Source organism: Hemicordylus capensis, chromosome 2, assembly GCF_027244095.1.
Source record: "Hemicordylus capensis ecotype Gifberg chromosome 2, rHemCap1.1.pri, whole genome shotgun sequence".
In the NCBI taxonomy this organism is placed as follows: Eukaryota; Metazoa; Chordata; class Lepidosauria; order Squamata; family Cordylidae; genus Hemicordylus; species Hemicordylus capensis.
In genome coordinates, this window is record NC_069658.1 from 101,660,208 (window position 1) to 101,674,396 (window position 14,189).

The following is a 14,189-nucleotide window of genomic DNA, read 5'->3' on the forward strand; positions in this document are numbered from 1 at the left end:
TACTCCGTGATTTTTCACTATTGGTAAGGATCAAGTGAGGGATAGCTGATTCCCTTGTTCCTTCCATTTTATGAAAGAGGAAGTTTTCAACAGAGCATGTAATGTGAGGAAATTGTTGGAAACTGGATATTTAGTGGAGTTTGTCGCTCAACATATATCAAGGTAGTTGAATACCCCATTACTACCATACCTGCCAACATGTCCCTATTTTCCTATTCATTGGGAATATAGGGATATGTTGGCAGGTATGTACTACTGATTCTTGCTGCCTTGAACCTCTATAATTTATTTCAGGAAATCCGCATCCTTGGTAGGGTGAGCTAGCTACAATGTTTTTTATTTTCTTATCCATTTGTTTTTACCAATAAGCTACAAGTAGCAGGTGAACACATTTTTGACATATAAAACTACTTTTCTTCTCTTTTTGTTACATCTGTTATTTTTGAACAAATTATATGCTTGAGTTGCTACATTCCAATCCTTTGAATCATCCTACCAAGTCTCATTAATATATATCAAGTCATATTTACCTTCCTGTAATAAGAGTTCAAGCTCATCTTTATTTTCTATATGCGGTACAAGCCACAGATATTAAGCTCCAAAGTTTCTGCTGCTATTTTACTGTAGGTTTTGCAAGACAATCCCACAATGAACTCCCTCCCCTCCCATTTCTCCTGTAGCACCCAAGTCCCTATCCTTAGTACTTATCTTCCGGCTTTTGTCTTCATCCTTTACAGGATTTACTTTAAGCCCTCTTAATCTGGTTTATCAAGTTTCTGCCAAATATACTTTTCCCCAGTCCTTGTGAGGTGCAGCCCATCTCCTGCCAGTAATCTTCATTAATGAAGCTTAGATCATAGTCCTAGAAATCAAACCTCTCTCATCTATACCATCAGCATAACCAGCAATCCTTTACCTTTTACATGAAACATTGATGAGAATACCACCTGAGCGCCAAGGTCCTTCACCTTTCCCCCCAAAGCCTGGTAAAGGAAAAGTGTGCCATCTAGTCACATATTTCAGAGCTGTGCCTTGCCTTGTAATGTCATTTGTTTCCCGAGGATGAGCAAGAAGGGATAGCGATAAGTGAGCTCTGTAAGTCTTGACAACTTATCTGTCACATCCTGGATTCACACATCAGGAAGACAGCACACTTCACAAACTAACATAGCCTCCCCTGTAGCAGTCAGCTGGGAGTCACCAACCACCACTATTCCACCTTTTTCTGCTGGAGCATTTCCAGATAGCAGGCTTTACCGTAGGCTTGCTGCAAGCTTGAATTTGATCCCAAAAAAGATGCAAAAAGTGGGGTGGTGGTGGGGTTTAAACCCCAGACATTAATCAGGCTACGGTGTAACACACAATGAAAAATCCAAATTGTGTCTGGAGTGCTCCCTGATAGCTTCTTCTCATTTAAAGTAGCCTGCTGTCATTGTCCTCCATTGGGATGCTCAGAGCCACTCTTAACTGGAAAGTTACTGTCTTCGTTCCAGTGATTCAAATGCCTTCTGATTCTCCTGCTTCTTACAACCAGCCTCTTCCATGCTGTGTTCTTCCCCTTACAGATCTTGCCTTCCTATTTCAGCTTCCTTTTGCTGTTCTTCTTGATGCAGTTTCACCTATGCCATGTCCAAGAACTCTTCATCCTTTCTAATGAGGCAAGGTATAGTTGTTTGTTCCTTCAGGCCTTGTACCTTCTATTTGAAAAGAACAATTACCTCACACTTGCTCTAGGTGTAATCTTGTATGCTTTCAGGCAAGAAAACAAACTCAGCACCTACATTGTAGGTCAGCAGCACAGAACCCTCATAATCAATTTTCTTATCTGTTTATCATGCCCCAAGTGACTTCTGCTTCTTCCGATGGAGTTGCCTTTGCTTTTCTCTTCCTTGCTGCTTGAAAGCTGCCTGAGGACCTGTGATGTGGCGGGTGTATGTGTGTGTGTGTGTGTGTGTGTGTGTGTGTGTGTGTGTAGTGCATTTCAGCTGGCTGGTGGAGAGAGAACGGGGTCGCAAGAAGTCAAGCTCTCAGTTTACAAGAGAGGCTGCTGAGAGAATATGCAGACAAATTTTCTACCTCCCCAGACCTTGGTTCCCTGGTGGGGAGAGAGTTTGTTGGCAAGGTGCCAGAGATCATCACAGGCTCACTGGCAATTGGGCATCTTCAGCAGAGGCTGCTGGGATAATATGCAGATGAGCTGATCCCTTCTCAGACCTTTATGGATTCACTAACAAGTCTCCTGAATCACCCTTAATCTCTTTAAAATTGCTGAGAGAAGCAAAGAATGTTGGCGCTATTCTAAGTGCTGATTCACATATTATCTTCCTAATGAGATGCAGAAAGGCATCATCATTGTGCGGGAGGAGGCAATGGTAAACCCCTCCTGTATTCTACCAAAGACAACCAGGGTTCTGTGGTTGCCAGGAGTCGAACTCAACTTGACGGCACACTTTACCTTTTAATAAGAGAACATGTGGAATCCAGTCATCTTTCACATACACTAGTCACTGGAGAATGGAAGCATATCTCCTTTCCACCACTGGCACTAACAGGCTGGAAAGAGCTTTAAGGACTTGCTTATCCTTTACTTTTGCTTCATGATATTTTAAATGGAAGATCTCCAATCACTGCTGCCACCACACACTTACTCTGTATTCTATACAGCCCCTCATAAAAAAATAATATGTCAGTTGGCCCCAGAAGGCCCAAAAGAATACACAATGGAATAGGCTCTCATCAGGCAAAGCAGCATGTAAGTGTATCTGAGGAATGAAAGTGTAGGCATACTTCATACAGAAACATGGTATATTGTCCTTGGGAGGAAGTCCTTAATCCAGGCTTGTTCAGAGACTGCATTTTCTGTTGCTTAGTTCACACACGTGTTTACTATGTAAAACACACTCATTCAGAAACATCTAAGGGTCAACATGTAGAGAACATAAATATGTTTCTCTTTGTTCCTATGATATTCTGAAGACTTGGCATAAATAACAGTACTTTAAAATACATAACAAAAATAAAATAAAATAATTCTGCTATTGAATGAACTAGAGCCACCAATTACTGACTTACACCTAGGTTGTGAAACCCAGCCCAAATAGAACGTCTTACAGCACTTCCAGGGAAGTGGAAGAAAACAAAACCAGAGTATGCTTTGCCTCACATATCTGGCTAGTTATTATTGGAGATATCTCCATGGTTGTCATGGAGGCCCTGAAGTCCCAAGATGACCCTAAAGAATCAGTCTTGGCATAAATGGCGAGGCTGTTTCTCAACAACAAGCTATTTCATGGTAGGTAGTTGCAATCATTTTGTGAAAACACATTCATGTGGATTCACCCAAAGAGAGCATTATACTGTTGATAACTTTCTATCATCTTGATAAGATTATGCACACTGATGGTGCTCTATAGATAATATCTCTATATTATTGTTTGGAACAGTGCCACAGGCAAAAATACACAGGTCCCCAGTTCCAAGCAGCTTGCAATTAAAAATAGGTAATGGGGAAAACAACAGAGGGAGAAGCAGAGGCAAGCACAGAGAGAAGAGAAATACAGGCAATGAGTTACATGTAACACATCAGTTACAGATGAGATTGGGAAAACTAGGTGGATAAACGTCAGGCCACACAGAAAAGGTGGGCTGAGGAGAGATTTAGAGGAAGGGAGGGAACCTGTGTGTTCCCAGAGGGAGTTCCATGCACTGATGCTTACCCCTGGACTTTGGGGCCAAAGTCCAGGGCCTCGACCCCCCCTGGAGGCCCCCAAATCCTCTTCAGTTTGTCCTGGGTGGTGTGGTTGCCACTGGCCCACACTGCACTGGGTGGCTGAGTGTGATTATGACCTGTTTCAGGTGCTTTAGAGATGGGGGGGGGAAGAGGGAAAATAAATATTTGGGGTGGGAATATGCTAAGTTGCGTGTTGAAATGTTTCTTCTACTGCATATTTGCATAAATATACCTGTTTTATATTCTTACATTCTTGTGAGTTCAGTTGCTGTTTGTGCCCTCAAGAACCCACTTGTTAAAAATACTGTATTTGTCATGGTGTGTGTGTGTGTGTGTGTGTGTGTGTGTGTGTGTGTGTAGGGGGATGATACTTAACTTGCAGCAGGGTGGGGGTGGGGGGTCTTAAGGCCTTTAGGTCCAGGCTCCAAAATTACCTAAGTGCACATCTGGTTCCATGCATAGGGGAATACCTTGGCCTCCAGAAAGCAGGTTTTGCTAATTTTCTTTTGTTGACAAAAATAATCATGTTTAGGGTTACAAATCCAAAAGCAGAACAATACTTGTATTATGGTAATGAAATACAGAATCACAAAGTAGAGAGCAAGATTCTGAGTTCTCCAGAACTCTTCTTTAGGCTGGATATCAAGCAAAAAGGGTGGAGAGATGAAGTTGGGCATGATGGAAAGTTCACCAGATCTGCAGTTTGTAACAGTCTTGGTGGAGTGAAGGATGTTTTAAATTTGTAATATTTTAGATGAAGGTATTTGAAGAAGGTATGTGAAGGTATGTGAAGAAATCAGTTTGTAAGCTTTTCACAGCATCAAGAAAAAAAATTGGCTGCATTTACCTGGGAGTAAGTCCTATTGAACACAGTGAGCCTTACTTCTGAGTAAACATGCATAGGCATGCCCTGCTTAAGCTGCTGTCAAAGGGACATTGATGCGTGAAAAGTTGGAAACCCAAACAATGCTTCTTTTATAGAAAGGGAAAGATAGGAGTTGCTAGTAGCATACTGCATGTGAGAAAAGGATAAAACTGAAGCAGTTCTTTTTATCTAAGAGATGCATTAAGAATCATCTGCTAATATACAGAGATGAACCTAAGTAATTTTGGAGCCTGGACCTAAAAACCTTTGGAGGCCTGCCCTCCACACCACTGCAAGTTAAGCATCATCCCCCTACACACAAACACACCATGACACACACAGTATTTTTAACATGTGGGTTCTTGAGGGCACAAACAGCAACCAAACTCACAAGAATGTAAGAATATAAAACAGGTATATTTATGCAAATATTTATTTATTTATTTAACTAACGTATCAGTATACCCGCCCAAAACACAAGTCTCTGGGCAGTTTACAACAAAACAATCAGAACAAGTAAAAAGGTTAAAACATTACAACAAGTTCAAATTTAAAACAACGTTAAAACTATTAAAAATCATCAGACTATTAAACAGTATCTAATTAAAAGCCTAGGTGAAAAGATGTGTCTTGACTGCCTTTTTAAAAGTTGTAAGCAGACACATTTGCATTATGCATTAGCAGACACATTCCAAGACACAACATATTTCCATCCCACCTATTTCTTTCCCCACTCTGACTCTAAAGCAGTGGTTGCGCCTGGCCAACTGGCACAGGTCAGTCATGCTCGGCTGCCTGGCACAGTGCAGGCCAGCGGCACAGCAACCACACCACCCAGGACAGACTAAAGAGGATTTGGGGAGCCCCAGGAGGAAGGCCCTGGACCTCCACCCGGGCATCTAGAGATAAGAGCAGCTCTACTAATATATACCAGGGAAGAAAAACACGTAACTAAAAAACATTCTCCCAAACTTTGGAATATTCTACTGAAGTTACTTGCATATTTGATACACTATATATTTCTTACAACATTAAGGGCTAGTGATTTTAAATTTTAGCATGACGTGATGGCAAGCCCATGCAACCCAGTCCATGGCAACTAGTCATGTGATCAAAGGTGTGGATTTCAATCAACTACTACTTTAAAAAAATGTCATTGATAACTTGCAGGTGGCAGAGGTCTTTCTTTAAGCATGCAATGCTGTGCACACTTATTTGGAAGTAAGTCCCATTGAATGCAAAAGGACTTCCTTGCATACATGCATCTCATTCAGCTAAATAAAATCAGTAGCAACAAGAAAGAAGACATATCAGTTTCTTACATAGGGTTGCTAACCAATAGCTGTTTGGTTATAGATATTGACAGCAGATAATTTGTATTTTCCATTGAGTGAAAAAACTAGATTTGACCAGACTAAACCATTTTTCTAGTCAGTTTGCAACCATACTATCTCATCATAGTTTTCTAGCAAGCCAGATGTTCACTCTCTCTCTTATCTCCTGTGACTTGAAGGTTCTCAAGCCTGAGACAGATGGTAAGAAAGGAGAGCGGGTAGACAGCACTGCAGTCAGAAGCGCTGCCTTTTGGAAAGCACCTACCTTAGCTAGGAATTTGGCAATGATAACTTACCAGCAGTAGACTGTGACCCATACACAAGATCACAGTGGAGGAAACAGCACATTATTTAATTGTCTGGGTCAAACGCTGTCATCTGCCAAATGTGTGTGAAAGAAAAGATAATTTTTGTTCCTGAAAAGCTACTCCCCTCCCCTCACCAAAAATTTGGTTCACTTTGGGCCTAAGGGAAGTATATCACTAGACCAAAGTACACACACGCACACACAGACACATTAGCTGGGTTATTCGTCCTTTCCCTCCTCCAACACTATCATTGATCTTTCTAAAAAATAAAAGACTTGCCATGATAAAATAGAATATTATGGAAATGGAAAAGGAATTGGAGGAGCGGGGGAGCATTGAAATTAAAAAATCCTACCCTTTGAGACAAATGAAACAACAATACGATGTTGCTTGCGGCCATTTAGTGGAAAAATAGCTTGCTCTTTCCTCCGTTATTGCTGGTGCGTGGCAGCGTTGCAGTATAATGCCAGTGCAGTGGGTATGAAGGTTTATTTTCCTGAGATTTCAGTTTGCCCGCGGGTGGTGGGGGGAGTGTACTGAAGAGAAAACGAGAGAAAAGATCCGCCATATTTCTATCTTACCACGCCCGGGGAGCTGAGCCACTAAGTCAGGCTGGCTACATATTGTATATGCACCACAGCCTCTGCCTGCCTTCCTCCCCGCCCCCCCGTTCTTACAGTAAGGGAAAGGCGGAACCGAGAAAGGAAGAGCTCTCCCTGCCTATTGCTGCCGCCACCGCCTTCGAAGACAAGCAAAACAAGCCACCGTCTTCGTCCCCACTCTCCAAACCGAGGAAGTTAATTTCCAAGGAGATTTTTCCAGAGACCACAAAAGAAGGCTCCAAGCAGCTTCCTCCTCCCATAATCTTGGGCTGCCCTCAGTTCAGGGGGGGGGGGAAGAACACCAAGAAAATGTGTGCGTGGAGCGGGGGAAGGCTCGAGAGCGATTAGCCTGTCGAGAGGGAAGGCACACGGTTTAAGAAGCCGGAGGAAAAGCATTTTAGCGGGTCTGCGGGGAGTGTGGCGGCTGCAGGAGCGGAGAAGGAAACGAGGGTGGTGTTTGCTCAAGGTCTCCTTGCGCTGCTGGGCAGCGATTTTGCTGCTGTTCCTGGGCTGAATGTTTCCATGTTTTTTGGTGCATGATTGAAAGAAGAGGAGGAGTTGGAATCAGTGAGTGGCTTCGGTGGGGGAGGTTGTGGTAGCGGCTGGGGTGTGTGTGTGTGTGTGCGCGCGCGCGCGCGGTGGTGGGGGACTTCGTGGATGTGTCTGCTCGCCAGTAGCTAGGGCTTGCCTTGCTTTGCTGTCCCTGGGAGTGGGGCAGGGGGAGGCGGCGCCCAGCGAAGAAGGAGCAGGGCTTGCTTGTGTCCCTGGCTCGGGGTGTGTGTCTGTGTGTTTTCGGGGTGGGGGGCAGGGGTTGTGCCTGAACCAGTTAGGAAGAATGACTCTGGAGTCCATCATGGCGTGCTGCCTGAGCGAGGAAGCGAAGGAAGCCAGGCGGATCAACGATGAGATCGAGAGGCAACTCCGCCGGGACAAGCGGGACGCCCGCCGAGAGCTCAAGCTCCTGCTGCTGGGTAAGTCTTGGCCAGTGGCGCCCTTTACCCGGTCCTTGGGTAGCTGCTTTGAGCGCTTCTTCCGCCCACACAAGAGTGTTAGGAGCAGCGCATATGTGCATGCAGATCCTCCATATACGTGTAGTGACTAAAGGAATGCCCCTTGTCTTTGTATCACTGCGCAGGGTGGAAAGATGCGTGCATGGGTGGTGGTGGTGCTTAGAGACGGGTCTATTGTCCTGTACGATTGTGCATATTGTGACCATTCACAGGCTTTCTGTAGGAAATTAGATCATGGTGGTGAAGGGGTGTGTGTGGACAGTTGGAACTCGAGTTTCCTCCCCCTTTTCTTCCTTGCTTTCTCTTTCCAACGGGGCTTTGCCAGCTCTATTATAATATTCATTATAGTGAGGATGAAGAAAGGCGTGTGGCGTGCCGGCTCCCATAACCACAGTTATAAGTGCGCTCTCCGCTGCCTTAAACATACAGATGTATGTAGCGGGGCCGAATGGCTGTTTTGGGTTCCTGCGGACTGCTTCGTATGGAGTAGCCGAAAATGGAAAGAAAGGGATGGAGTAGGATTGGAAAGGAAGAAAGAGATTAAGACGGTGGTGGGCAGCATTTGGGTGTTTTGAGGGGTGGGGAAGGCGATGGAAGAGATAAAGCCGTACGACTGGAACGAAATAGATGGGCAGGAGGAGTTGCCCTCCAGGATTGATGGTGACAGGATTTAATGTCTGCATTGTTCTGAGTGCGCGCATATACCTCGAGAAAGGTTGAGTGTCTCCTCGGCTTGCTGTCCGTAGCGGAGACTTTGCTTTTTAGAGAACGTATCTTAAAACTAGCCTAAGAAGAAACAAATGCTTCGCCCTGCACGCCCCCGCCCCCTCGCCCCGACTCCGCAGTTTGAGGATGGTGGCACTCATGGCAGTCCTTCTGGATCCTCCCACTAGGCACGAAAATCACGAAATACGCTTTACGGCACTGTGTAGGGTTGCCAGATCAGAATGACCAAAATGATGAGGCACGTTTTGGATCAGAGGTTGTGTTCTTGGGCGGTGTGAAAATAAAATGGGGCCGTTACAGGGTCCCATAAAGGGAAGCCCCGGGGGTATGGACTTCCCTTTAAAATAAAGCAGTCTGGCCTCTGTGTATATTGTATAATAAATTACATTATTGCTGTCTCAGATCTTGTTTAGACCGAGACTGTCTCTAAGACCAACTACCTTGATGCTAGGATGCATACTTGAAGTCAAAGGGAGAGGTTGTGCTTAGGAGTAGCAGGGCCTGAAATACGTCTGTAAGGAAGGCGTGGTGTTACAAAAGGCATGAATTGCTTTGAAGCCCTTCTCTGCTGTGTACATATAAGTAGTAATTGAATTTAGGGCATAGCTTGTTTCATGATTAAACTAGTGGCTCATGTTGGAAGAACTACACACTTGGCATTCACTGACACCTTGACTAAATTTACTTGAGGAAGTCCCGTCGAAATTAAAAGGACTTGTCCTTTCAGTGGGACTTCCTTGAGTAAATTTACTCAGGATGTCAGCCAATAATTGCATAGGGGTGTGTATGTGTGTGCATGCTTATCTATCTTAAGTAATTTCTGGTTTATGGATGGTCTGTACAGATGGATGGCAGTAGATTTTTGGCCTAGGTGTAGCTAGATAATTCAGTGCTTAAAAGAAAGTGGATTAGAAAATAAATAAATATATGTTTCTCTTATCTATTGCTGACTGGTCATTTTGTATGTTTGTAGATCCATGATATCAATATATACAACTTGTGTGCACGTTGTTGTACTGAAGTACTGTAGTTTCTTGAACACTGTTGTATTTGACTTGTACTTGCTGCAATTGTCACCTTTTCTGCCTTATTAAAGCTGCAATCCTGTAAAAAGTTAGGTATGACATTATATTGGAGTAAAAGTGGATATGTGTGTTGTGGATGTGGAAACTTAGGACTCTCCTTGAGTTATGAATGTGGTCAATGTTTATATCTAAAAGCTTTACTTCAGGGGAGATAGGCACCTGTTCACATGCTGTACATGACAGGATCAGATCCCTGTTACAATTTTGCATTAGACAACTAGCGAACAACAGGTGGGTGGATATGTAACTACTGTTACTTTATCAATATTTAATTGTTGGGGGAAATATTGGGAATACTTGTTTCCCCAACATCCATGGGTTAGTTAAAAACTGTGTGGATTGTTTAAAAAAGTATATGGCTTGCCACTGCAAGCCCCTATACATTTGGCATTGCAAAAACACACCCAAACAACAACAACAACAACAAAAACCCAACACCCAACAACCTAGCAACAAACCGGAGGAGTAGTCCTACAGTGGGAGTGTGCTAACAAATTCTTATACCAAGACTATATTTTTCTTGTTTCTCTGAGTCTGTTTAAACAGATTCACTGATCACAATCTACAATTAAACATTCCAGCTGAGTACCCTATTCATTTCTACGGTTTGTGCCATTTGAATGTGGTGTTGCTCTGTGAAGTTACCTAAAATGAATGTACGTTGCTCCATTCCAGGGCTTGGTAGATTAAAATTATTGTTAAAAAATGTGTAGTTACAGAAATGTAGTTGAGTGAAAGTTATTGACCTACATTGAATAGCAGGTAAATTTAGGGCTAAACTACACTTGCACACAAACACATGCTATAGAGTTGTTAGGCTTCAAACTCGATTCCTCCCCCCTTTTTTCTTCTTCTTCTCGCCAAAATGGGATTATCTAGACCTGTTTCAGACCGGCTTTCAGGTGGGCTATGGGGTTGAGACTGCCTTGGTCAGCCTGATTGATGATCTCCAATTGGGAATTGACAGAGGAAGTGTGACTCTGTTGGTCCTTTTAGAACTCTTGGTGGCTTTCGATACTATTGACAATAGTATCTTTCTGGAGCGTCTCAGGGGGTTGAGGGTGGGAGGCACTGCTTTGCTGTGGTTGCACTCTTACCTCTTGGGCATATTCCAGATGGTGTCCCTTGGAGACTGTTGTTCTTCAAAAACTGAACTTCGGTATGTTGTCCCTCAGGGCTCCATATTATCTCTGATGTTGTTTAACATCTGCATGAAACCACTGGGAGAGATCATCAGGAGATTTAGTGCAGGGTGTTATCAGTATGCTGATGACACCCAAATCTTTTTCTTCATGTCAACATCATCAGGAGAAGGCATAACCTCCCTAAATGCATTCCTGGAGGCAGTGATGGGCTGCATGAGAGGTAACAGGCTGAGGCTGAATCCGGATAAGACGGAGGTACTTATTGTGCAGGGTTGGAACTCAGGAGATGATTTTGATCTATCTGTTCTGGATGGGGTCACACTTCCCCAGAAGGAACAGGTACACAGTCTGGGGGTGCTTCTGGACACAAAACTCTCTCTGGTGTCCCAGGTTGAGGCAGTGTCCAGAGATGCCTTTTATCAGCTTCAGCTGATACTCCAGTTGCGTACGTTTCTTGAGATAAATGACTTTAGAACACTAGTACATCTGCTGGTCACCTCAAGACTTGACTACTGCAATACGCTCTATGTGGGGCTGCACGTGGTCCGGAAACTGCAGTTAGTCCAGAATGTGGCACCCTGGTTTGTCTCTGGGTCATCTCGGAGAGACTATATCACTTATATCTTAAAAGATCTACACTGGCTGCTGATAAGTTTCTGGGCAAAGTACAAGGTTTAGGTAATAACCTATAAAGCCCTAAACACCCAGGCTTTTAATTATGTATTGTTTTTAATAGTTTTAATGTTTTAAATTGTAATTGTTGAAATGTGTTAATCTTCTTTTTATTGGTTGTTTTTATTGTCTTGTAAACCGCCCAGAGAACTTGCATTTTGGGCGGTATAAAAATGTGTTAGTTAAATAAATAAAGCAAGCAAGCAAGCTATCCCAGGAAAGGGTGGCAAACTTATTCAGGACTGGGGAGGTTTATTTTTCCATTATGCCCCATTTTCCTGCTGGAAATCACCTCCCTGAAGTGGCATTTTGCCCCCTGAAGCAGAAGTAACTGACTTGGGGTGAATTGCCACTTCATGAGGACAATTTTCAGAGGGGACAGAATGAAGATCCCCAAGTTCTCCATTCCCAACCATATTTGCCCCTCTGCACAGCTTCCCCACCCTTTTTTCCCCTTTTGATGAAGAAGCACTTTGCATGCTTCTATGGTATGCATTTGTGCAGAGGTGCACCTAGGCAATTTTGGAGCCTGCACCTTAAGTCGTTTGGAGCCCTCGCTCCATCACAAACACAGTATTTTTAACACACACGTTCTTGAGGTCACAAGCAGCAACTGAACTCACAATAATGTAAGAATATAAAACAGGTGTATTTATGCAAATATGCATTAGCCGAAACATTTCAACACACAACTTAACATATCTCCATCCCACACATTTCTTTCTCCGCTCTCTCCTCTATCTTGAAAGCACAGGTCAAACTCAGCCACCTGATGCAGCGTGGACCAGTGGCATGGTACGGCAACCACACTACCCAGGACAGACTAAAGACGATTTGGGGGGCCCTGGGGTGTGTGGAGGCTCTGGACATTGGCCCCAAAGTCCAGGGGTAAGAGCGCCTCTACATTTGTGGGTGCTTGTAGTTTGCACTTTGGCTTCTAATACTTCATAACAGGCACATATTGCAGTACATAGAAGTTCTATGATAGAACTAGGACTTAACATGAGTGCCTAGTGCCTAGATGTGTTAAGTAATTTTGTCTTGTTTAAGAGCAGTAGTCTTAGGAACACTTGATGTTGTAGCCTTGTTGAAGTGGGTGTGGACCTTAACGCCTACACAGAATACTGCTGTGATCCATGTAAACTTCTCTGAGGAGAAAATACCTGTACATCTGAATGTTCTACAGCAAGCTTGTGAACAGCCACTTCCTTGGTGACCATGATAACTTAGAACTGAAAAAAGTTCAGAAGATGTCACTTAGAACAATTGTGGTTAGGCCATCTTCGGTATGAGCAAAGACAAAAGCATTTGAGGCTTTTTAGTTTGGAAAAAACAGGTACACAATAATATGATGGAGGTTTATAAAATTATGCATAGTGTAAAGAAAGCAGATATCAAGAAGATTTCACCCCTTTCTCTCTCAGTACTAGAACTCAGTACTAGAACTAGAACTCAGTAGTCCAGTGAAATTGGCAGTAGATTCAGAAGACACAAAAGAAATACTTGTTCACACAATATATCATATATGGAATTTACTACTGCAAGTTGAGATGGCCACTAGCTTAGATGGCTTTTTAATAGGATTAAACGAATTCACGAAGGATAGGTCTACCCTGTCCTGATGACTATACTGAACCTTCACTGAACCAGTTGGGGGGAGACAAAAACAGCAGAAGTCTATTTCTTTCAAATCATGCTCTCAACTTCCTTGAGGCATTTTGTAGGGATGTGCACGGAACCGGGCGGGGGTGGTTTGAAGAGGTGGGTGGTTGGACTTTAAGGATGGGGGAGGGTGCACTTAGCCCTCCCCCTATTTCCCCCCACCAGTGCTGGGTTCCTGTAAAATCTTTTGGGGCGGCAGTGTATCTCCCTGCTACTCCTTCCCCTCTTTGGCTGGAAGTGGCTGGAAGTACCTGGTGCATGTACACATGTTGTGATCGTGCACAAGCCGGTCTGACTTGCATTAGTGTGCATGTGATGTGCACACGCGTGTGCCCGGCATTCGCACGTGTTCCAGGTACTTCCAGGTAAAGAGGGGAAGGGGTGGCAGTGAGGTACACTGCCACCCTGAAGGATTTTACAGGAACCAAGCGCCTACAGGAGGAAAGTGGGGGGAGGGGTAAGAGGGAGGGGTAAGTGCACCCTCCCCTACTCTTAAAGTCCGACCCCTCCCCCACCATTGAATGTCTGAATCAGCCAGTGTTTGAACCTGTTCGGAGGCCTGTAAAAGGCCCCCCGAACAGGTTTGTGCACATCCCTAGCATTTGATTGGCCACTGTGAGAAGCAGGATTTTGTGCTAGATGAGTTCAGTAGGACTGTTCTTACATTAAAGCCAGTAAACATTCAGGTGACCATACAGAGAATATCTACCAGAAATTGTTCTGTTCTTCCCTTTAGGCTGCAAATGATTAACATAGTTGTCAGGCAAGCTAGTAACATTTGTGGCCTTGTTATTTGACATAAGGTGGTTGTTAGAGTTAGTATTAAAACCGTTTTCAGAATAGTTAGCATATTATCTCACGATATGACAAGTGGACCGAAAATAAGCAATATCTACAAACAATTGCTCTCATTTTCTTTTTGCTGCCACCTGAAACAGGTAGAAACCAGGACAGTTGAGTGAGCTAAAACTGCAGGCAACTTTGACTGCACAGTATTCTATTTATTTATCCATTGGCTGGCTTGCTGTTATGAATTTAAAATAAATAAAA

General features: G+C 43.7%; 1 protein-coding gene across 2 annotated transcripts in view; it reads left to right on the top strand.

Annotated features, from left to right (window-relative positions):
* The first annotated feature begins 6,845 nt into the window (after positions 1 to 6,845).
* LOC128347638 (guanine nucleotide-binding protein G(q) subunit alpha) overlaps positions 6,846 to 14,189 on the top strand; it is a 153,737-nt gene continuing 146,393 nt past the window's right edge. The window contains exon 1 of one of the 2 annotated variants that reach the window (XM_053302572.1): positions 6,846 to 7,810. In XM_053302572.1, the coding sequence (XP_053158547.1) occupies positions 7,675 to 7,810 (136 nt within the window). In that variant the 5' untranslated portion in view covers positions 6,846 to 7,674. The remainder of the gene's footprint in view (positions 7,811 to 14,189) is intronic. The other variant, XM_053302573.1, reaches the window with a different exon arrangement.